Source organism: Carcharodon carcharias, chromosome 3, assembly GCF_017639515.1.
Source record: "Carcharodon carcharias isolate sCarCar2 chromosome 3, sCarCar2.pri, whole genome shotgun sequence".
NCBI lineage: Eukaryota > Metazoa > Chordata > Chondrichthyes > Lamniformes > Lamnidae > Carcharodon > Carcharodon carcharias.
Window position 1 is genome coordinate 65,148,695 of NC_054469.1, and position 25,621 is coordinate 65,174,315.

General features: G+C 44.0%; 1 protein-coding gene across 1 annotated transcript; it reads right to left on the minus strand.

The window, feature by feature from the left end:
* Positions 1–4,471: 4,471 nt before the first annotated feature.
* LOC121275963 (type III intermediate filament-like) lies at positions 4,472–25,405 on the minus strand. Its single transcript, XM_041183886.1, has 9 exons — positions 24,795–25,405; positions 23,628–23,688; positions 17,819–17,914; positions 17,512–17,673; positions 16,656–16,781; positions 7,221–7,441; positions 6,307–6,350; positions 4,994–5,079; positions 4,472–4,890 (listed from the first exon to the last, which is right to left on the minus strand). Exons 1-9 carry the CDS (start codon positions 25,313–25,315, stop codon positions 4,855–4,857), a joined length of 1,353 nt encoding a protein of 450 aa, XP_041039820.1. The 5' UTR covers positions 25,316–25,405; the 3' UTR covers positions 4,472–4,854.
* Positions 25,406–25,621: the final 216 nt, after the last annotated feature.

Sequence of the window (25,621 nt, forward strand, 5' to 3'; positions counted from 1 at the left end):
CAGACCAAAGTGATGGTCCAGCCTCACACCCCCTGGAAACATTACTGATGCCTGAACCTTGGCGGTGTTTGTCATTGCTGCCAGAATGTAATGGGCAGGCGCCATCTCTTCAACGTCTGTGACCACTGATGCTGTGCTCCTGAAGGGCTCAGGTGTTGAAGGTGGACAAAGGATCAGATGCTTCTAAAGTTTCATGGCTGCGTCTTTATAATATGACCCTGATCACAAAGCACAAGTGAGCTGCCCTCAGCCAGACAGGAGTCAGACATTCTCAGAGGCTATGTGAAGATCTATGGAGTTTCCTTACTGCATGTTGTCATCGTCCTCCTGCAATCGAGCGACTATTAAGGCCTCCACTACGTTTCCATGACAGGAGCATTCTCACAGGATATTCACACTGCTATAAGCCAGACTGGAGTCAAACGCTCACAGATGCAATGTGAGGATATATGGGGTCACCTCACTGCATGTTGTCATCATCCTCCACAAATCTAGCAGCTATGAGGGCTTCCTGAGCACATCTGCCTTGTCTAGGCAGTGCGAGGGCCTCATCCCCATCATCATCACCTCCAAGGACCTCCTCACTCTCATCCCTCTCAGTGTCTTCCTCATTGGTGGGGACTTCCCGCTCCTCCATCTCCTCCTCAGCCAGCTCGTCTCCCCGTTGCAGCAACAGGTTGTAAAGGGTGCAACAGATAACAATGATGCATGATAGCCTCTGTGGAGTGTATTGCAGGGTTCCACCAGACTGGTCCAGGCACTGGAACCTGATCTTCAACATCCCGGTGGTCTGCTCCACCAAGTTGCAAGCAGCAACATGAGCCTTGTTATACCTTCGCTCTGCTGCAGTTTGACGCTGCTGCACGAGTGTCATCAGCCATGGCCTTTACAGGTAGCCCTTGTCCCTGAGGAGCCTTCCCTGCAGCTTCTATGGACCCTGGAGGACTCCAGGGATCTGTGACAGACTGAGGATCTAGGAGTCGTGCACACTCACTAGAAACCGTGCGCATGTCTGCTGGCCGCGTTTCTGGTGGTCGCACAGCAGCTGCACGTTCAGCGAATGCAAGTCCTTGCAGTTATGTAGTTCACCGAATATAGCAACGGAGATCTGAGTGCCATGTGAGTGCAGTCGATTGCACCCCGAACCTGTGGGAAACCCAAGATCTGGGCAAATCCAATTGCTCTTGTATCCTGGCTGTCCTTGTCCCGTGCGAAATGCACAAAGTTGTGTGCCCTCGCGTAGATGGCATCTGTGACCTCATGGATGCATTTGTGAGTGGAGGCTTGTGAGATCCCACAGGGATCACCTGTGGAGCCCTGAAAGGAGACACTGACATAGAAATTGATCATCACTGTCACTTTCACAGCCACTGGCAGTAGATGCCCTCCATGTCCCCATGGTGCCAAATCCTCCAGTAGCTGGCAGCTGTGACCAACCAGTTGCCTAGACATGCACAATTTTCAGCAACACTGGTTCTCAGTCATCTGCAGGAATGACAGATGGCATCTATAGACCCTGGGTGTTGTTAGGCACCGACCAGCGACAGCTTGCTGTGGCTCTTCGGCGGAGTGTGCGGGAAGCCCCAGCTGCCCCTTCTTCCTGAAGTTGCTGCTCCTGCCTCTGCGCAGCCAGGACCCTCAGTCACTCTCTCCTCCATCATCTTTGCTCTCTGTAGGCAATCAAACATACAGCTAGTTCATCAGCCCTCATTATTCTGATGTACCCCTTCTGCAGGATGAAAGTGAGAGACACGTGGTTAGCATGGGTGTACTAAGGACCTGTCCTGGTTAGGTGTGAAAGCCCCTTAATGCTTTCCAGAGATTGTTGGCCAGAGATTAGTGCACTGCATGACTGCCTGAAACCCCACCACCTCAGTCCCACTCCACCAACTGATTGGCGACAGCTTTGCCCATGGACTGCATGCTGTGCTCTCAGCTCAGGTGCAGGCATTCTCCTCACCCACGCTGCAAGGCTGCACTGTTAGCTTGAACCATGGGGGAGACTGGTCCACACCAGAATGCAGGCATTGCAAAGGTTTGTGAATGCCTCCAGCAGTGACTGCTCCATGGCCAGCTTTAGAGAGGAGATTGTATAACTTGTGCAGTCGTCCAGCTGTTCTGCAGTACACTAAAATGCTCATGACTTTGCAGTCTGTGCCAGCAGATGATCGGGGTGGGGGTGTGTGAAAAGCTTTGGAGAACTTGGTGGAATTTTGATGCCTCTGTGATGCAGATAAGCTAGAAGCCAGACTCCAATCATATCAATAAAAACAAAAAAACTGCGGATGCTGGAAATCCAAAACAAAAACAGAATTACCTGGAAAAACTCAGCAGGTCTGGCAGCATCGGCGGAGAAGAAAAGAGTTGACGTTTCGAGTCCTCATGACCCTTCGACAGTTCTGTCGAAGGGTCATGAGGACTCGAAACGTCAACTCTTTTCTTCTCCGCCGATGCTGCCAGACCTGCTGAGTTTTTCCAGGTAATTCCAATCATATCAATGTGGCTGTGCTTGAAATGTCTGAGTTGCAGAGGAATGGTCACTGGTTTCCCTAATGCATGCCCACTTCCCTCGCCCACCCCGAATGCTTGTGCGCTATATTCAACAGCTGGGCTGCCCTTAACCCCAAAGCCCCTCAAGCTTGAAGTCCAACAGGTAACCCTGGTGAGTACTGCACAATTTTACTGTGTACTCACCTCCGAGTTCCCCTCAAAGTGCAGGCCGCCATGTGCATGCCTTTCATGTGCTGTTGTGAATCACGTCAGCGTGCTTTCCCGTCGACGTGGACAGACAGTGGGGGCGGGGGGGTGGATGATTCCGGCAGGCTGGCCTGATAACAATAAGCTGTTGTGTCACAATGAGGATCCCAACTTCCTTCAGCGGGCTGGGCGGGCAATCGCAAACTGACTTCACGCCATTGTGAAATTGATCGTGCCATTTTGTCCGCTCACACTACCTATCACGCTGATGCCAGCGGGCATGGAAAATTCCGCCCTTAATATTTGCTTCTCTGATTGCTAATCTGGGCAAAAAGGCCAGTGTAAGTTTAAAATGGGGATATCAGGAATATACCCAAAAAGAACTTTTCTACATGCCATTTGTTCAGTTATAAATAACTTTATATATCCTTATATGAGCATAACTGAAAATACTGGATGTCTAACAGATGTTTAACAGATGTTTTCCATTCATCAATTTCCAGAAAACTGACACATACCAAGGAACATTCATTTAGCAACCACAGTTAGCAGTGGATGGGAAGTTGAAACCAGCCAATCTAATCAATGAAAACATTGTTTGCATTCCTTGCTATGGAATGACATCTCTCAGTTTCTATGTCATGATGTCATTGTCTTTTGTTTTATCTGTTGTAAACCTACTTCATCTTTGCTATCCTTACTCATCTTCTGTTATTTGTATTTTTACCCATATTCAACAACTCATTACAAACTGGTCAAACTCACAGATTCCAAACTAGGTCAGGCAGCTGAATCTGAGGAATCAGGTCAGCAACTAAGAATGGCTCGGACAAAATATGTGAGCAGGAGCAATGATAGAAGAGATTTAATACAGAGAACACATCAGGGCCTTTCAAATATAATGTACCACTTAGACTTACAGGGTGGGATTTTATGGTCCCGCAGAAGCCAATGGATTTTTGAACGGCTCACCACATTTTGCGGCCTCGCCCTGCTGCGATGGGGCCATAAAACTTCACCCACAATTTTGTACCTTGGCCAAATCATGCACAAATGCACAATATTGTATCCCATTTACTTCCCTCCCTGTCATTTATTCTCTATGTATAGTGTATATGGTCTCATATTCTGTAGAATAACTTTACATCATACACTTTATGATAATGCTTTAATGCATTTTCCATACTTCTAGTGCAACCCTCCCCACCAGGAACACATAGCAAAAGTTCAGTTACATGCTGTGCGTGTGTTTTGTTGATTAACCCTCACAGAAAGTCAACTTTGAATTTCTCTCCACAGATGCTCTCTGATCTACTAAACATTACAATCACTTTCTTGTTTTACTTCAAATTTTCAGCATAGTAGTATTTCACTTTTGAATTATGTAGCATTGCTTGAAGTCTGTTTTACTTATTTTTCATGTACAGCAGTGCTATCCATAAGCAGGCTATATGCATTTAGGAATATGCTTGTCTATCCTTTGGGTTGTCTGGAGTTCCTTGGAATTAAAAGGTTTTATGTACTAGCCATATAGGGATGCCCTAAACTGAGCACAGTGCCCTTGGCTGACCTTTGCCTTGTACAACTCTCTAAATGAAAAGTGTCCAGGTACTGCATTCCAATCATCATAAAACTTCATTACAAACATTTCATGAATTATATATGCTTCTTAGCCGGATATTATTAAAAGCAATCCCTGGCAACAGGTTATTGGGATGATGCTGGAACCTTTCACTAAAACTGCTGAATAAGAAATCAGGCAACAAAGAGAGGATTTGTTCAAAGTTTTATTGCAGCTTGCTTACACATAATTGCTGGGAGGAAAAAAAAGCAATTGAGATTCTGAACCTGAAAATAAAGATTCAAAACTAGTGAATGAAGTATTGCTATTTATCACTGTGCAATTGTAAACTAGTGACTTTCTGTAAACAGAGTGTGATATAATTCTTCTGTAAAGCCATTTGCTTTTCTATAAAGCTTACAACACAACTTCACTGAACCTGACACTCTTCAATTAGATACAGAAAGGCACTTTAAAGCCAACAGTTTTCTTCTTGATGATTAAAAGGAGGAGCAACATTCTTGTCAAGCGTTTTTTTCTTAAAGATCATCAGCTTCCATGCGCATGAAAGAGCATTTTCAGACTGAAAAGCAGGTTTAGTCTTCAATTCTCTGGGTAGTTTCGCTGATTATCTGCAATTGAAAAGAAAATATTTTGCATAAGTTAGTTTTTATAAGCTGGCACAAGGTATATGCATTCTTTAAATAGTTTTATTTGATGAACTTTAATACTAACATCTCCACCTCTGCTCTCAATGGTTTTAATTAAAACATTCTTCCTTGACATTTGCATGTCAGTTGGCTGCTGCTCATAGATGGCATCTATAAAGAGAGAAAAATAAATAATATTGCATGGTTTCAGTCAAAATATCTGCTATGCAGAGACTAAGGAATTTACTTCCTCTTCTACTTGTGTTTGTAACTAAAACCTTCAATGTTATGAATCTACATTTGAATGAGATGAATATGCAGGAACGTAGACTTCTTCACAGCTTTTAACAACAATGCTGCTCTCTGACATTTATAAAACATGTTCATTGCCAGAACCAAGCTGGAACATAAAGGCATTGTTGGGGTTATTATGTTAACTACTAAACATTCTGTCCCATTAGGGAATTCATGCTGGTTCCATCATAAAATGTTAGGCATATTTCAATAGATTTGTTTTCAGTTTGGGCCACAGTTTATGTATAGTTGTAGTGCCTATATAGGGTGTCTCCATTCCATGCAATTTATGCAGTGAATAGTGGAGCTATGCAAATCAATAAAGTCCTTGGCTTATTGATTTTAGGCCTGCAATGAGTTAACTGATTTTAGCGAGGACAGTGGTAGGTGTTCAGATTAGACAATTGTTCCTGTTCGAACTCTGCTGGAGTTTAATCTGTAGTTGCTGGGTGAGGACAGATTTGGTCTTGGCTGTGAGATTTTTATCGCAGTGGTGGACTCTGTCTTTTGGTGGTAGAGATGACAGTGTGAGCTGACATGCCAACCAAGTAAAATAAATTGGGATAATAGCAATGTCAAAGCAGCAGAGAGAAGTCTTAAACCCACCACTATCCTGTGAACAAGGTAATCCAAATCCGTATCTTAAACATTAGTGTTAATTATTAATGGGTTTCTTTATAAGCCAAATATTCAGTCAAATGTTCTGGACAATATGGTGCTTCTTCATGTAAAAAATCCAAATTGGAACCCTGGAATTTTTCACCAGAACCACCTCAGATTTTATTGTACGGGTAAATAGATTAAGCACGGAAGCTTGTACTTTTGTGTTATAATATTCAGTAGTCCTTATAAATGTTCATTAATTATGAAGAAAAAAGAGTTTCTCAGATCAAAAGTCTGTGGAGGGACAATATAACCACAGAAGACAGACTTACTGATGTCATTCTGCAACGAATGCATAGCAGGAAGCAAAGAAAATGGTCCTTTATATTGGGAAAAGGATGACTCAGAACAGGTGCTTTTTATAAACTGATTTTTTTAAAAGAACTTTGTCAAGCCGAAACATTACTCATCCATTTCCATGTGTTAACAGGGATAACCTACCAGAAAGGCTTAGAGAACCAAATGATGCCACAGGCATAGAAATCCTGCCAAATAAAAGAAATATATAATTATACAAATGTAGATGAAGGCGGGCATTTTCTCCAATGAGATCATTCTTCCATGCAATTCTACTATTACCACAGCCAACTTCCTGTTGAATCACTCAAGAGCTTCTGCCTCCACTACTATTTGTGTAAATTTCTTCCATCCTCCCAAAAGGTTCCTCCAGATGGAACAAAAGATGATTTATCTGTGGAAACCTTATGACCAGCATCAGCAACACATCTTCATAGTCACAACAATTTAAATATCAATTGCTATCATCAGATATTGCCATTTATTCTACCCAAGCCAACCAAGCTTGCTGCTGTTTGCATGGGACATCTTAACTGCTGGGCTTTTTTACTTTATTTGTTCTCAGGATATGGACATTGTTTGCAAAGCAACATTTATTAGTCATCTGTAATTCTCCTGAGAAGGTGCTGGTGGATCTTCTCCCAACCAATCTGCACCTGACCTAGCCATGAACTAAAATTTCACACAAAGATTAGTTTTAAAAGTTAGATGAAGCATTGTTTCAGACCTAATTGTAGAGAACTAAAAAAGGATCTTTCTTGCTACATTAGTGGTGAGCTGTTTTTGTCAGTTTACTATATACCTTGTATGTACAAAGCTCGATAATTACATATGTATTTTCTGCACAATAGGTACTGATTTTGTTTTGTGAAGGCACTTGTTTAATCCTTGCTGCTTATGTCAATGTATTCAAAAACAAAGAAACTCATGTAGATTTTTTGAGCTGCTAAACGTTTGAATGAACTATATACAAATTGAGTGTTTTATAATTAACTCAACTCTACTTTCCATTTAAATTAAAAAGTATATTATTTTCTTAAATTACACAAATGTCTTACCTGCTTTCCTCTCCCTCCAGCAATTTCCTGTAGGTTGCAATCTCAATGTCTAGAGCCATCTTCACAGTCAGTAACTCCTGATACTCTTGCAAGTGACGAGCCATCTCATCCTTCAAGTTACCAATGTCATCTTCAAGACGGACAATGGTGTCTTGGGCATTATTTGCTTCCAAAATATAACGTTCTTCCATTTCTTGCATCTGGCGCTCAAGAGATTCATTCTGTTTTAACAGAAATATTTAGGTTAATTTCTCATTTTCTTCATTCAGTTCCCTACTTCATGCTTTTTTTTTCTCAAATTGTGTTTGTGTGAGAAAGACCGATTACATCATGTATGCTTCAATGATTCCAATACCATTCCAGACGTATATACATTCATAAACCATGAGCAAGTTTTATTAACATACTGCTTATTTTCACAATTGATGAGGGCACTTAGGATACAAGTTGGGTTTTCTGCCAAGGCATAAAACTATAGTTGTAATGCTTCATCTTCTCAGTTGTTCACTGGGTACCATTGTAATTATAAACTTTCCTTGGACAATCAGGGCAGTTTAAATTCACAGCAGTAATTATATGGAAGAATGATGGCTTTTTAGTTATTATCTCAGGCAGAATTTTCTGCCTGTTAGGTGGGCTGTGCGGGAGTGGGATTGGGTCTGCGCTGCCATTTTACGTGGATGGGACAATTAAGGCCTGCCCAGCGTGAAAAGCAGCTCCCGAGGGGAGCAGGAGTGGGCAGGCGATGGCGGGGCTGCTATGACCAGTGGCGACCCGGCAGCCTGTTTAAAAGTCCTCCCGCAGCCTTGCAAAGGCTGTCAAACACAGCCAGCAGAAGGGCTCCCCAGAGTGCTGTTGTTGAGCAGGTCAGGCAGGTGGGTTGGGTAGGGCAGGGGGCCACTGTGCCCTTTTGTTTCTCAAACAATTGCCTTGCTGCCCTCCTCAAGAAGGTGGAGGTTGGAGATCCTTGTTCCGAGGGACGGGAGGAGTCCCTCCCACATGACTAAACGTGCCTGAGAGGAGGAGGCGGAGATAGTGAGCTCCCACGACGTGGTGCGGCACATCTGGATCCAGTGCCGCAAGCACTTTAACGACATTTTGCGCTCTGGAAGGGTGAGTGCCGTGTCGCCATTGGTCAGTGAACCCAGCAGGTAGGCTTTCCCACTTGGCCACCCCCGTCCCCCACCAGCCTCGCCCATCCCCGTCCGCGTCCCCTTCCCCTCCCCCGTCTGTCCCCCCTCGCCCGTCTCGTCCCTGTACCCCCCCCATCCCTGTCGCCCATCTCGCCCCGTCCCCCCTCCGCCCGCCTCGCCTCGTCACCCCTCCACCCGTCTCGTCCCCCCCTCCCTCGTCTCGTTCCCGCTCCCACCCCCCCCATGTGTGTCCCTGGGAACAGCCCGAGAACACAAAGTCCTATTTCACAGAACTGCTCGGGATGAACCTCAACAGAAACCACTGCATCTCTCTCTAGACCTTCTTTGCAAAGGTACAATCCACAAAGAGGTGAACCAAGGTCTCATCCCCACCACAGCCACCTCGAGGGCAATGTGCAGAGGGGATAAGACTCCTGACGTGTTGGAAGGATCTGACAGAGGGCCTTTCTCACCACCAGCCAAGCTACATCTTGGTGCTTGTTGGAAAACTCTGGCGATGAGGCATTCTGCCAAATGACTTGACAGTCTGCTCAGGGAACCATCCAACAGATCCACAATCTCCTTTTCCTGCAGGGCCTCTAAGATTTTTTTTTTGAAAAATATACTTTATTCATAAAATATCTGGAAGAACATTACCAAACAAATCACAGAAAGTGCAATCAGATTCAACTTTTACACATGGATCACGAGGTGCTTCAATACAAATCAATGAATATTACAATCATTTCAATATGGTCATTACAGACAATCGTATTAGAGTAATCAACATACATAATGTTGCACTCTGAGGTGCTTCAATACAATTATAATACAATTAGTATTCAATGCATACATTCATTGTGAGCCGTCCAGCCCGAGGGGCTTTAGACAATTCCCAGCCCCTCAGTGCACCATGGCTCCTGCATACCCATAGTGCTCATAAATTGTCTCACTGTGGATGGGCTGAGGAAACTCTCCTGAAGCTGGGGTGCGCTGAGCGCTTCACTGCTCCCAGATTCCTGGGGCTGGGGTACGCTGGCCTCTTTGGGTTGTGGGCAAAGTTGGGATGCGCTGGTCTCCTCATTGTCTCCAATGTTCTGGAGCATGGATGTCTCGTCCTCCAACTCCTTAGAGCTTTGCTTCTTCCATAGGTGCCGCCCTTGCCCTTCTTCATCTGAAGAGCAGCTGCCCTTATCATCCGTGTTGGATGGGAGACACCTCTTGCCACTTGTCCCTTCTTCTTTTTGACTCTCTTTATAGCAGCTGCCACACCCCCTGCTGATTTTCTGCTGCTTCCTCCTCCATTGATTTGCTCTACTGAGAAATGGGAGGTTCAGGGGGCAGTGCAGTTGATTGGCTGTCTGCTGCCTCAATCGTTTCCTCCACCTTGTCTCTCTCCATGTCTTCCTTTTTCCCATTGTTCTCACTGGGGGCCTTGGTGGTTGAGGGTTGCAAGTGTACTCGGTAGTAGTGACACGAAGCATTTCAATTGCTTCCCCCTGGTTGGCTTTGGCTGCCTGTGCATAAGTGAAGCAGCGTTTGGGGCAGGTCTTGTAAAAGTGGCCTGCCTCACCACACAGGTTGCAGTACTAAGTCTGTTTGCAGTCCTTTGTCTGGTGCCCTTCCTGCTTGCAGTTGGTCGCCACATGACCAGACTTGCTGCACGAGCGACGAAGTTTCGGCTGCCCAGCGTAGACAAGGTAGCCACAGGCTTCCCCTGATAGCAAAGCTGGAAGGAGGATGGAGGATGGCTCCCTTACCATCCGCCTTGAGCGTGACCTTGACCTGGTGTTTGCTTGACCAAATCCCGAAGGCATCTTTAACCTCGGTGCAGCTTCCAACCTTGTCGACATACCTGGTGAGGAAGTTGAGCACATCGACGACAGGGACGTGGGGGTTGTAGAGGGGCACAGTCACTGGGGTTGTAGAGGTGCAGTCACCACATGGTCCCGTTGCAACGGCAGAGCAAAGAGCGACTCCGCCATCAGGATCTTCGTCTGCGGCTGGTCTCTCTTCTCTTCGAACACCTTCAGGAACTTGACATGAGGCAGCCACAATCCTGAAGGTCACGTTGAAAAACCAGCGCTTGAAAAGTCTTGCAGGCAGTAGATCTCCATGGCTTCAAATCCACATGACCTCAACAGGATCCACTTGATAAAGGCGGCACAATCCATGGGTGTTCCTCCTTTGCTGTCCTTCACCGCCATCCTAACGGTATTACGTACCCCATGGTTTGCGGCTTGACTGGTTATAGTCATCGCTTCACTTGATCTTAGCCAAAAGGCCGAGAAGCGAGGGCCTCTAAGATATTGGCCATGCCGAGGTCACCCTGAAAGGGTGTTGGATGAGATGGGTTCTGCACCCACAGCATGTGGTACACTGACACCCACATTACTGTTTTGGGGGCAACCTGGAGGAGCTGCACCTAGGCGCAGTGCGGGAACTGCAAAACATGTCAAAGTCAGACTGCTGACACGCTGGGAGTGGAGCTTCCAGGTGACGGCGCACTGATCCAACTGCTTCCCTTTGCATTCCATGTGCTTGCGCCTCCTTGCTATGCAAGGTTGGACCTTGTGGTGCCAACTGTGATATAGGCTGCATTTGGCTGGGTGTGGTGAGGGGTAGAAAACAGGTCTGGCATCTTTGTGTGAGTGTGCAGCAGCTGCTGGGTGAGGAGGCACTGGAGCCCTGCAATGTTCCAGTCTGGTTGGGGTGGGACGGCAGCGAAGAGATTCCAGGCACAAGTTGCACTAATCAGACCTCTTTTCTCCTTTTCAGGAGAAGAATGCTCATAATGCTGCCAAGCGGTTGAGGACTGGTGGAGGGCCGGCCCAGCTGGCCATCATTTCCAGGTTCGAGCAGGAGACCCGGGTCAGGTCATGGCTGTGCACCCAGGTCTACCGGCGTCGGTGAGGCTGGGGTTTAATGGGCAGGTATGTTAGCCCAGCACCGAGATCACCATTAGTCTCCCAGCAGCCGTGACACTGCTGCATGTTCAGTGATTGAAGTTTGCAACATGGCTTGACTATTACTTATGGAAGGATGAGCGCATAATGATCCAGGGGACAGGGATGCACATTGACATTGTCTCCAGGTTAACTGATCCAATGTCCTTGTTCTTCATTTCAGCATCAGCGGAACAGGGCCAGGAGGAGGAGGCACAGGGGGCCCCACTCACACCTGAGGGTCCTGAACTCTCTGACCCACCAGTGTCACACCATCTCTACCAGGTAGGTACCAGAGCAGATATTGGCACCTTGGTGGGAATTAGATCATCGGCTAGTGTCCCGGGCACAGAGGTGAGGGCACTTTACAGTCGCTTGAGGAGCTGGTGGAGACAGGAAATGTCCATGGCTCCAGCAGTCGGAGGACTGCAGGGGACCAGGCACATGCTCAATTGGTAGCTGATGATGTGCCTCTGGAGCCGTCCATGAGGCAGCAAATGCTGGAGGTCCAGCAGGGTGTGCGGAAACATCTGGCAGAGATACATGAGGCTATGCTTAGCTTAGTCTCCGTGGTAGAGGAGTCCACACGGACCCTTGCCAATGCAATGAGCCTCATGGTCGACTGCCATACTTCCTCCATGGAGAGAGTGGCGACCCTTGTAGAGAGGTTCCTCCAGGAAACCAATCAGGACTTCCTGGGGATGCGTGTGGACCAGCAAGCCCTCACGTTGGCATTGACCTCAGCTGGTCAGTGCCAGTGTGGGAGATGGTCTGGGCACAAAGTTTCCCAGCTCAGTGCCCATCCACCTGTGGTGAGCAGGGAGGTCTGAAGCGACCTCACATTGGTGCAGCAGCTGCCTGGTCTCTGCAGGTTCCTCTCAGGGTGCTCCAGATGAGGGCAGCAGCTCCTCCGCCCCTCTGCCAGTGACTGTTGCTTCTGATGAGGCTGCAACGACTGGGGAGATGCCAGCTGTGGAACTGGCCGCTTCCTCCCAGGCGGGGCCAGCACAGGTTCCACGGGCCAGAGGACGTCCACCAAGGTCATTGAGGCCAACAGGACAGCATGGTGAGCAGGCTGGCTCAGATGCCAATCCCAGCGAGGGGACAGCACCTAGACGTAGTACCCGAAAGCATAAATTTAAGGCACCTTAGGCACAACACGGATTTCTCACTGGTGCTTTTGTGTTGCCCTGCAATGAGGTTTTTATGAATTGGTGTGCTGTTTAACACCTTTGTCATTTTGTTTACTTAAGATCATTTTGTTATATCATTAAATTTAGACATGTGACCTTGGCCAAGGGTGTTTCTTTTCCTCTGCAGGTGAATGGTTACCCATGTTGTTATGAGTGGGTTGTGTTACATTGAGCTTTATTGACTTGACCCTTAGTTAATGTTCCTGTCCAGGCAGATTTAGCACTCAGGTATCGAGTATGGAGCCTGCAGCACAGGCTTTTGTTGGAGGTCCATCTGTGGTGTTCCAGCTGAAGGTTCATTGGATTAAAATCTCCCGGGTGTCCCTACCTCCTTGGAGAGTATGGCCGGGTCAGCGTCAACCCCCTCAGCATTTCCCTGTGCATGCTCATCCTCGGACTCACTGCTTGATTCATCTTGTGCAGCCGCAGCAACTGCATCTACATCTTCATCCACAGCGTAGCCCCTTTCCAGTGCAGGATTGTGGTGAGCGCAGTATGCACCCACTATCAGCGACACACGAACCGGGGGGTGGGGTGGGGGGCTACTGGAGTGCACCCCCTGAATGGTCCAGGCATTGGAAGCGCATCATGAGAAGACCAATGGTTCTCTCCACCACAGCCCTTGTGGAGGCATGGCTCCTATTGTACCAGTGCTCAGCTTCTGTTCTTGGATGGCGGAGAGGCATCATAAGCCACCTTCTAAAGGTCAACCAGTAGCCATCCATCCAGCCGCACTGGAGCACTGAAGAGCCCCGGCACCTGGGAGTGTCTGAGGATGTAGATGTCATGGGAGCTGCCAGGGTACCTTGCACAGACTTGTACAATCGGCATCCTGTGATAACACACTATCTGCACATTCGTGGAGTGGAAGCCCTTCCTGTTGACGAAGGCACCGGGCTCACCTGCTGGCACCTTGATGGCCATATGTGGGCAGTCTATTGTACCCTGGACACGGGGGAAGCCAGCAATCGCTGCAAAGCCTCTGGCTCGCTCTGGCTGGCATCATCCCAGCGGTAGTGGATGAAAGTCAATGCATGTCTGAATAGAGCGTCTGTCACCTGCTTCACACAAATGTGGACAGCTGATTGGGAGACTCCACATAGAAGTTGAGGACCGCTGTGACCTTTAGAGCCACTGGCATGGGATATCCACCCACACAGTTTGCGGAGATCTCAGGGTCTATCATCTGACAGATGGAGGTGACTGTCTCCCTTGAGAGATGGCGTCGTCTTCGGCACTGGACCTGAGACATAGAGGTAGCTGCTTCGCTGCCTGTATACCCTGGCAGCAGGATATTGGTGTCTTTTGCGGCCCCTTCCGCCTTGCAATTCCTGTTGGCCCTGCGCCTCTTGGGCCTGTGCTTCTCCTTCCAAAGGTGGCTTCCCTGGAGGCTGAATGTGGACTCCTGGCCTCCTCCCCCTTCTGGCCCTCCCTTCCTCCTCAGAGGAGGTGCCTCCAGTGGAGAGCATAACTCCCATTTCCAGGCTAAGGGAAAGCTTCCTGAAAGCTGCAGGCCCCAGAAATGATCTTTACTGTAGAGTGCTGACCTGAAGGTTGTGAGTCCTGTCCAAGCAGCTGGTATGAGTTGTGCAGTATTTCTGCTCACACAGGCATGTATCAGTAATTTTCAAAAATAAAAATTTGACTGAGCGCATTCGCGACCTTACTAATCCCTCTTATCCCTCCCGTGGATGAGGTTTATACAAATGTGTCATACCCGCCTGCCCACTGCGCCCATACAACGACCTGAAGATCGCATAGGCCCCAAAATATCGCCATCAATCGGTGCTTCAAGAGCCTTAAGTGGCCAGTTAATTAATGGCGGACTTGCATCCAAGATCATTGTGTGCCCACCCACCAAAATATCGCGATGGCATGTGGTGACATCGTGACGCTCGCCCGACATCACCGCACATCAATTTATGCATCGGCATGTGGGTGTCGGAAAATTCTGCCCCTGGAGTCTTTATCAGTGGCTTCAGATCACTTGCGGCACCAATCCATCAAGTGTTATTATAAGTGGGAGTTTCAAAAGTTAAGTAGGACACAGAAATGTTTTCAAAAGTTCAACATACAATAAATTTAAATTTCGATATTATAAAGCAACTTTAAAACAAGGTAAGATTAAAAAGAAAACTGATCAGGAGAGCTAAAGCAGGTAAAGATAACATGGTATGTTAAAATGCTTCTCTCAATGTATTTGGGATGGTTCAAATATTAGGAAAAAGGCAAACCAGCACAGTAAAGTTTTCTGCTGACATCAGTGAAAATACAATATGCCAAGTCTCTGGGCCAATGACCCTACAGGTGTATTTGAATTTGATGGCTTTGATATTCCTCTCTGTAGCATCTGAAATAAATAATTTCCCAGGCAATACCAAAAGCAAGAGAAGAAGTTGGGTTCGTGACCCTCCTTAAACTGCCCCGAGATGTACTCAGCCTGCAGCAGGTTTGGAACCAACGTTGTAATACAAATGAGATTGGAAAGGACAAATTTTCACAGCCTATCCAATGAAGGTCAGGGACACATTTGTCCCTCAATCAACACCAACTAAAAACTAGTGATCTGATCATTTATTCTAAAATTGTATGAGGTGCCTTGCTAAATGAAAATCAGCTGTCAGGTTTCCAATATTACAACAGTGACTACACTTTAAAAGTACATTACTGACTGTGAAACATTTTGGGATATCCTGTGGTCATAAAAGGCGATATACAAATGTAAGTTCTCTTTTTCTTTATGACCAAAAGGTGTCACTTTCAGTGGTGTCCAGAAAGTTGCCTTGAACCTTGCATTGGAATGCTTAGCACAGCAGATCTGAGCAGCAAACAGGACATAGAAGCAAGGCAAAGAGGATAGTATTTTGGACTTTGTTACAGGTACCCAGGGGAGATCAAGGCCCTGGACCCCTTTGAATGCTGCATCTAATTGGTTCTTAAATGCTTCACCACTCCATTTGTGAGTCCATTCTATAAGTTGATCACTTCCAATTTTTTTTGTTTTACTAGTTTGAGCCTGAAATCCCCTACTCTTGCAATTTAACTTCATTTTTAAGATTTACTTCTTACTGTTTACTGTCTTACATACAGTGCTATATATCCATGTCAAAAGCACCACTCAGCCACAACTTTTCAAGACTGAAATTCCCAAGTTGCTCCAATTTTTCACCATAATTCAGCCCTCTAAACTAGAAATAAGTCTCGTGGCTCGACTGTGATTAAAATTCTTCCCTTTGCCTTAGTGTGACCAGAACAAGATAAAATTCCCAAGGTGTCAACTGAACAATGCATTTTGCAATTTGGTCATGACTTGTCTTGGCTTTATACTTCTATTGGAATTGGTGATTGCTGCTCCCTATTTGTTAAACATGTTGAGTATCAAATCTATAAAGACTTCTAGATTTTTTTTTCCAAATCTTCCTTAGCTTTTCCACTTACATTGACAACACTCAACTGTACCTCACCACCACCACCACTCTCAGCTCTTCCATTGAATTTGATTGGTTATGCAGGTTATCTGCTAGACTTTTCCTTCAATTAAGTATTGGAAAAACTGAAGCCATTGTCTTTAGTCTTTACCCCAAACTCTGTTCCGTAGCCACTGATTCCATCCCCTTCCCTGGCTACTGTCTGCAGCTAAAGCTGTCTGCTTGTAACCTCCATGTCCTATCTGATCCTGACTTGTGTTTTCAACCACATACCCCATCATCAAGACTGCCTACTTCCACCTCTGTAGTATTTCTGTAACCTCCTCTGGCACTACGATCCTCTTGAGATTTCTGTATTCCTCCAACTCTGGCCTCTTGTGCACTTCCAATTTTAATCGCTCTATCATTGGTAGCCAGACCTTTAGCTGACTGGGCCCTAAATTCTGGAATTCTGTCCTTAAACCTGTTCACCTCTCTACTTCTCTCTCCTCCTTTGAGACTCTTCTTAAAACCTGCCTCTTTGATCAAGCATTTGGTCACCTGTCCTAATATCTTTTTAGGTGGTTTGGTGGCAAACTTATATTTGTGATGCTGCTTCTAAGCACTTTGGCATGGTTTCTTCTGTTAAAGGTACTTTATAAATGTGCATTCTTATTGTTCATAGACAATTGTCTCAGTTCAATAACTGAATTTATTTTGCTGAAGGCTAGATATTATTCATATTTTGAGTACTTACTGTTCCCTTAAGTGCATCAATATCACAGGTCAGTGTCTGGATTTGTCTGCGATATTCACCATTCTCTTGTTTTGCCGTGCGAATAGCATCATTGTTGCGAGAAGCAGCATCAGTCACATCAGCCAACTGTTTCAATACACAAACCTCCATGAGTGAATCATACTATAACACCAGAGTACTGACCTTACTGTGATCTAAACAAAATAAATTTAAATCTTTCTTGCTTTTTAATTAAAATTCGTTTGTGCAAAAGGATTAATGTACATTGCCCTGACTGCTATGGGAGTCACTGTAAGAAAATGTGGATGTTATAGTGAGACTGACTGTGGAGACAGAGATATAGATGAGTTTATCACTCGAGTGGCGAATGGGAAAAGTGCTGGGTGAGGTGATTCCACTGGTTGGATGAGGTATTAAGGTGGGAAGTATATTGATGTAGTTTGAGTATAATGAGGTCAGTCTATTGATGAAATGGGAATGTGTGTAACAGTAGTAATTTGAGGGGTTCTTAAGTGTAAAAGTGCTTACAAGTATGGGAACGTATAGGATTTGAGTATTCAGAGGATGCAATTTGGAGTTGGGAGTGAGCGTAATTATAAAATAGGTATAGCTGGGAGATATAGGAATAGAAGTGTTTGGAGGGGTGACAGTGTAGTAATAATTATATATTCCTTTGTGGGAGTAAGTGTGAAGAAGGGAAAAAATGCATTTTTACAGAAAAAGTGAAGTTGTGAGAATGGGCACTGTGGGAGAGGTAGTTCTTGGCATAAAGCTGCAGGTCAGAAGTTGGTTCACATGTGGTTTGGCATCCATTTTGTTATCATGATCATTAAGAAATGCAAATCAGAGAACATACCTTGGACTTGTACCATTCCTCAGTTTCAGAAATGTTCTTAGCAGCAAGTTTATCAAACTGAGAACGAACTTCATGGAGTGCTGCAGTAAGGTCAGGTCTGACCGCTTCTATCTCAACCTTGACCTGTGAATCTTGGATTTGAGCCTGCAGTTCACGAATTTCCTGAAGAAAGAAATAAGTTAAATAAAAATAGACCAGTCTCTGTTTGACAAAAATAGTATGTTCTAGATATCTTTAGCTGGCATAGCATATTTAACATAAATACTACCCAAATGAGTATTCTAAATTATAAAAGCAATATGCTTACCTCTTCATGAAGTTTCTTTAAGAACATAATTTCTTCCTGCAGTGACTCAACTTTACGTTCCAGATCTAAGCGTGCCAGACAGGCATCATCCACATCCTTTTAGAAACAACAGAAAAATAAAAACCAGAACCAAGTTAATTATTCTGTGCTGTTTCAATGTCTTATAAAACTCTATCTCAATACCGAGCTGTATTCATAATTATTAGTTTTGACATGGTTGCACACATAATGTATAAATTGCTATGTTTATCCATTTTCTATTTACCTTTGCAATTAAATGAAGTGAAACAATCCTTTGTGTGTAGGTTAAAGTACTTTAAGGCACCTTAAGTCATGTGTAAACAACTCTGATAGGGAACTAGAGCTAACATTCATTTTCAAATTACTGATTATTTAATTATGATCCAATAACATTATGGCACATCATTTGTCCTTCAAATAGAATTGTATACAACAAAATATAAGCCTGGATTCAATCATTTAAATCACTCATATCATTGCTCAACTATCAGTGGAAACTGACACTTGAACAGACATTTAGCCTAAACAATATACAAATCTCCAAAATAAAATATACAAAATATAAAGACAACAGCCATTTTAAACAATTGCTAAAAATGTGTCAAACACATTTTTACACTATTTTAAATGATTCCAAAATGAAGCTCCAGGTACTTGTGAATTTGACAAAAGCTCTATTTGATGTTGCACCACCGTCTTACATAGAAATACATAGAATTTACTGGCAGAAACATGCCATTCGGCCCAACCAGTTCATGTTTGAATTTACTCTCCATGGAAATTGCAATTAAAGCTAAATTAGACACAAATTAGCCTTCCATGCAGAGTCCAAAGAAAGCTACAAAGAATTACAGTCAACATGCAAGGAGAAAAAACATATGACCTCTGATCTTTTTTGGGTCAGTCGCAGTCATTCGTGATCAATCAGTGATTGTGCAGTTCTGCTGCTTTAGAATGATGGTTGTCATTAACCACTGGAGATTATGAGATTGCAATTCAAACAAAAACAGTCATTGTCCAAATTCCAATTATTTTGTATGCATCCTTAATTGATTTTGATACTCTGCTGATCAAACATCCATTCTCCAAAGGAGTTTTAAATGAGATTCAAAACTATTTTCTTTTAAAAGAAATGCTATTCCTTTTTAAAAATGACTTTTTAAAAAATTCTGCTCAAAGTTAAATGTTCCATTCTGTAGTTCCAGATTGCTATGCAATATTTCATGTTGAAAATGCAGTTAGCCCTCAAACTGAAGGGGATTAGGCTAGAAGGTGAATACAGTTATTGAAAGCAATGAGGTTTTGGTGATAAAATAGTTGATGACATTAATTACAACTTGGGCTTTGATGTGGTAAACTCAGTGCAGAACATTGTAATTTAAAGTATTCAATTTAGTTTGAATAATAAAAAGAATTTCAAAGTTCTCTAATTAAACTTGACAGCTTTGTTCGTTCAATAGTGAGTGAACTTGGTGTTTCTGCTATACAGCAGTCACGATGCTGGATTTTATTAACACTAGGTCAGTTATGAAACAGCACCATTGTCTTCTCTGCTGTTTCTTGGACTATACTTGGAAATACTTTGGGGGCAATATTAGTCAATCAGCTGTACCAGGAATTCTTGCTCATTAAACTGTCAACTTAATTGCATATTTTATAAAAATGCATCCAAATTATGTTCCGGATTACCTTATTTTTATTTGTTCATGGGATGTGGGCATTGCTGGCTAGGTCAGCATTTACTGCCCATCCCTAATTGTCCTGGAGAACTGAGTGATTTGCTAGGTTATTTCAGAGAGCATAAAAAACTGAAAGAAGTTTTTTTTCAACTGGTCGGTTCCCACAGAGGTGATTTTTTTCTAAAACCACAGATAATGCAGGGAGACTGAAAATATTCTTAGCACCTCATTAGTGCCTTTAGCAGAAGAAAATTAAAGACAAGATTTCAACATGAAGTTTTCATGTAACAAACAGAATGATATTAAATTATCTTGAATCAAAAACAATAGCATGTATGACCATTCTTAACCAGACATTTATTGTTGATGTGTTGGTTTTAATTTTCCAAAATTCCCTAGATTTGGGGAAGGTTCCATTAGATTAGAAAATAGCAAATGTAACTTCTTTATTCAAAAAGAGAGAGAGAGACACAGAAAGCAAGAAACCACATGCCAGTTAGCATAACATCTGTCAAAACAAAAATGTTGGAAGCTATTATTAAAGATGTTATAGCAGGGCACATAGAAAGGTTTAAGGCAATCATGCAGAGTCAACATAGTTTTGTGAAAGGAAAACCATGTTTAACCATAAATGGGTCTTTTTCTGGATGACGAGATGTAACAAGTGGTGTGCCATAGGGATCAGTGCTGGGGTCTCAACTTTTTACAATTTATATAAATGACTTTGGATGAAGGGACAGAAGGTACAGTTGCTGAATTTGCTTACGACACAAAGATAGGTAGGAAAGTAAGTTGTGAAGAGGACATAAGGAGGCTATAAAGGGACATAGATAGGTCAAGTGAGTGGACAAAGACCTGGCAAACGGAGTATGATTTGGGCAAATGTGAAATTGTCCATTTTGACAGGAAGAAAAGCATATTATCTAAATCTAAAATGAGAGATTACAGAGCTCCGAGATTCAGAGGGATCTAGTGCATGAGTCACAAAAGGCTAGAATGCCAGTACAGCAAGTAATTAGGAAAGCTAATAGAATGTTATCATTTATTGTGAGAGGACTTGAATATAAAAGTAGGGAGGTTATGGTTCAGTTGTACAGGGCACTGGTGGAACAACATCTGAAGTATTGTCAGTATTGGTCTCCTTATTTTAGGAAAGATGTATGTGTATTACATCAGTTCAGAGAAAGTCTACTAGACTAATGCCAGGAATTTGCAGGTTGTCTTACGAGGAAAGGTTGGATGGGTTAGGCTTGTATCCACTAGCGTTTAGATGAGTAAGAAGTGACTTGATCGAAACCTTTAAGATCCTGAGGGGTCTTGATAGGGTGGATATAGAGAGGGTGTTTCCTCTTGCAGGAGAATCTAGATCTAGGAATCACGGTTTAAAAATAAAGGGTCGCTCATTAAGGCAGAGTTGAGGAGAATTTTTTTCCCTCAGAGGGTTGAGTGTCTTTGCAGTGGAAGCAGTATCTTAGAATATTTTTAAGTCAGTGCTAGATAGATTGATTAACAAGAGGGTGAAAAGTTATCGGGGCTAGGCAGGAAGTTACAATCAGATCAGCCATGATCTTATTGAATGGTGCAGCTGGCTTGAAGGGCCAAGTGGCCTATTCCTGCTCCTAGTTTGTATGTTCTAATCTTTGTAGTTAATTTGCACTGTTCATTTCCTACAAGAGCTCACAATGAAGTACACACAAGTGAGAAACATGTTAGCTTTAACTATTAGTTAATGAGTTATTGCCTTTGGGATAGGAATATTAAAAGGAAACGGATAAATGAAGCAGTTTTCACTGTATTTAAGTATTTTCTTATTAGCACCTTGTTGATAGTACAATTGGTTGCCAAATTGTGTATTCCTTTATCCAATAATTCTAGTTCATTTTCTATTAGCTAATTTAAAAAGTAACAACTTTGTTGCTTCATTGTCACTTAGATTCAATGTTGCTACTGCAATTACCCTAATCCACCACATTCCAGCTGCATTAAAGCATCTATTCATTCAATTCTTTCACTGGCATGAGCTGTGTTCATTGTTGCTGCATTTCAAGACTAATCCTTGTTGGATCTCATTTTACATTAATGAAAAATAACATACAACTGCTTCCTTAGAGCTATTAATATTACCACAGTTCCTTTCACACGGTCATGAGTTAGACCGAGTCTCATTACTGCACAGTGCACAAATGCTTCTATCCGTCATAGGGGGAGCTAATGAAAGCAATATGTTGCTTCTGAGAGCAAAGGAATCTGAATGAAAGAGACTTCCCAGAGTGCCACACCCTGCAGACTAGCGGAAGATGTCTGGTTGTGGACCTCTGAAAGAATCAACCTCAGGGAGAAGACCATAAGACATAGGAGCAGAAATTAGGCAATTCGGCCCATCGAGTCTGCTCCACCATTCAGTCATGGCTGATAAGTTTCTCAACCCCATTCTCCCGCCTTCTCCCCATAACCTTTGATCCCCTTACCAATCAAGAACCTATCTATCTCGGTCTTAAATACACTCAATGCCTTGGCCTCCACAGCTTTCTGTGGCAATGAATTCCATAGATTCACCACTCTCTGGCTAAAGAAGTTTCTCCTCATCTCTGTTCTAAAAGGTCTTCCCTTTACTCTGAGGCTGTGCCCTCGGGTCCTAGTCTCTCCTACTAATGGAAACATCTTCCCCACGTCCACTCTATCCAGGCCTTTCAGTATTCTGTAAGTTTCAACCAGATCCCCCCTCATCCTTCAAAACTCCATCGAGTATAGATCCAGAGTCCCCAAACTTTCCTCATATGTTAAGCCTTTCATTCCTGGGATAAAGAATTAATTCTTTAAAAAATAAAAATGTGTTCTTCAATTAAGAAAACCAAAAGAAACAATAAAATAGTTCAGCACCGACACAAGGACATTGGGCGGTGGCCGCTCATTAATTCTGTCCAGACTGAACCTCAGATATAGGGCGTGCCATCATGCACAGTCAGCATGTAGAGACCAGGCATTTCCTCAGGAAGAGAGTGAAAATTACAGGCCACATCACCCCAGGCTACTCTTTTGTGTTTTCCGGAGGGTGGCTCTGGAATATCATCAGCAAAATTACCCGCTGACTCAGGGAGTCAAGCACCATGCATTACGCAGCTATATCAAAGCTTTGATCCTGCCCTATGCTGAATTAACTAATACTGCCTGGAACACTGGGAATACTTTCAGACATCTGAACTTGCCCTGAAATAGGAAAATGAAAAAATGGCCAGGGTTCCCACTCTTGGTACCTATTCATTTGAAGGTGCCTATTTATGGACATGTGGTATGGATAGATTCAGGCCCAGCCATGTATCTCACCTTCTTCGCCACCACTGCCAAGCAAACTGCTCACAGCCAGGGTCATCTTAACCTAACTCACCAGGCTTGCAGGATTGGGTGCAAAGCCCACACAGCTCTTCACTGACTTCAGTGGAGAATAAAATCAACGTACTGGTAGGCGGGTTAGGTTAAAACTGTCCATGTAGGAGTTCACGTTTAAATCATGGTTACTTGGGGAGAGTATCATTACAAGTGATTGACTTCAGAAGGGTGAGCAAAGGAAGAAAACCAAAATATCAGAAACAGAGACCTGGGAAAAGATCTTTGATAAAACTAATAAATAATCAAAGAAATTAAATAATTGGAATATCATTTCAATGTTTTTGTAATATCCTTTATGTTTTATTGATTTTATTTTCTCCGCACGGTGATTCCATAAGGTATCATGCACCAGAAGCCGTTGCTTTTTTCTAACTATCGTTTGGTTTCGAGCTCGGAAATCTCGCAAGTTTTGCGGAAAAATACTCGAAAGAGGAAGCGTTGGGATAAAGGGAATCCGTTAAAAGTAAGGGACGGTCCTAAGGGAACCGTGTAAAGGGCATTCCTCTGCTCAAGGATTAACAGAAAGATTGGGTGTGTCTCTCTATGTTGCCTTTCTACACTATGGCCAGATGGTGGTAGGGTTGCGGTCCAGTCTCACGGGTGTGGACAATATTAGCACCATCCCGATCGCAGAAACCAGGCTGAATTTTAAATTAACGCCTAAACGATTGAATTGGTGAGGTCAGTTAACTTCACAGATTACAGTGGGTTACTGTTCTTACCTGTCTGAAAGCTGCCAGGTTGTTTTCGGCCTCCTCCCGCTGAATAATTTCATCTTGTAATCTGCAAATAACGGTATTGAGATATCAGTCACTTCCAGTCCGGCTCGAAGGGCGGGCAGCGTTTGAATCCGGAACTTTTACTGTTGGAGATGGGGATTTTAACGATGTTCCTTCCATTCCCCACACCCACCAACCCCACCCCCCCCCCCCCCCTCCCCACTCCATAATTACCCGTATTCTTGCTTTTCTTTCTAGCTGCATATACTGAAGTCACTGAAATCGATTCTTCTGTAAAAGTTTTTGGTTAAATGTTTGCAATCTTACTCAAATATTGGAAGGAGCTATTGTAAATTGTAAATGCTTGTAAATCTGGAGTGTTTGTCAGTTTACCGAACCGGAGGTGATCTCACATGTGTTCTCGGGATCCATTCGGTTTACTGGGCTGAATTATCCTGCCACTTTCGCACCCATCAATACCTCAAATCACTTCACACCAATACAAAGCCCGCGGACTCAGAAACCGCGTAAAAAGCATCCAGACTGAAAACAAAAGTGTGAAATACATAACAGCAACTAAACGAGCTTTAAAACATGCCAGAACAGCTGACATGATGCCAATCCACCAGTTTGCTGCGCTTTTAGCTGCACAAAAGCTTCACAGTTCTTTTAAAAAAATGTTTTTGAAGAATCAAGAGCGGATTTAATTATTTATTCTTGAGCCTTTCAGGCATTCCTGCTCAAGGAATGTGTGCATTCCCAGACTTATTTTTCTTAAAGTTAAAGCTCCTACAAAAGCGAGATTCTGTACTGCGGGTGATTATCTGACCTGGATCTGAAACGTTAACTCTTGAGTCTCTCTCTATATAGATGCTGCCAGACCTGCTGAATATTTCCAGCATTTTTTCGGTTTTAATTCAGAAAGTCCCTACATATTTTTGCTGATGGAGAGGAGCATATTCCTCATGTAAGGCGTTTTTTTAGGGGGGGTTCGTATTGTATGGAAACTTTTTAAAAATCGCTGTCTAGTTAGTTACCCCATTCTCCACCCACCCCCCATGAGACTTCTGAAGGAAATTTGTAAATGGTCTCCCCGCCCCGTTCCACCTCCCCCCCCCCCTTAAAACAAGTGAAACGACTATTAACAGAAAGCAGACCGGACAGACTCACTTTTCCCTCAGCTTCTGCTGATCGTCGGCCAGGTTATCCCTTTCCACCTCGATACGGGATTTCTCATTGTTGATCTGATCGATTTGCAGGCGCAGCTCTCTCAGCTCCTGTTCATACAGATCCCCCATCCGGGACCTGGGCTTACCCTTCAGTTGCTCCAACTCGGCCAGCAGCATCTTGTTCTGTTGCTCCAGCGCTCTCACCTTATCGAGGAAGCTGGCGAGACGGTCATTCAGCTCAATCATCTCGGCTTTCTCATTGCTGCGGTTCACCTTGAATTCCGAGTTCAGAGCATCCACCACAGAGAAATTCAGGCTGTTGCCCAGGGCTGTTCCTGGAACGCTACTCCTGACCTGCCTTACAGTCCCGGACCTGATGACTGGCCCCGAGTAACTGAGCCTGGAGTAAGAAGGAGCAATACTGGTTCGCGGTTGTTTACGAACCGAATAAGAGCGATAGCTCGATGTGCTCTGAACTGGTCGCTCGACAAACATCCTGCGGTAGACACTCTTTGTGGTCATTTTGTAATCCTTTACCCCTTGTTGGAGATACTCTACTTTCTTAATTCGATTCCACTAGCTCCAACTTCTCGGCTGCAAGAGAGCTATTGCTTGCTGATGCCTGGTATTTATAGTGAGCTCTTCGTGTGCTCCCCCGGGCATAAATGAGGCATGTGCTATTGCTGTGATTGACAGTGAATGGACCAATCAGCATCTGGCAACAACAGACTTGGACTATCACTCACAACTTTACACAATGAATGCTTTTTGAGGCGGGAAGCTGAAATGCAAGTATCTGGTTTTAGACTGGACATCTGCAACTTTTTT

Coding starts and splice junctions, on each gene's coding strand:
- LOC121275963 (XM_041183886.1), bottom strand. CDS start 25,315: ATGACCACAAAGAGTGTCTACCGCAGGATGTTTGTCGAGCGACCAGTT. Junction 23,689..24,794: donor CAGCAGAAGCTGAGGGAAAA/GTGAGTCTGTCC, acceptor CGTTATTTGCAG/ATTACAAGATGAAATTATTC. Junction 6,351..7,220: donor CTGGAGGGAGAGGAAAGCAG/GTAAGACATTTG, acceptor TTTATTTGGCAG/GATTTCTATGCCTGTGGCAT.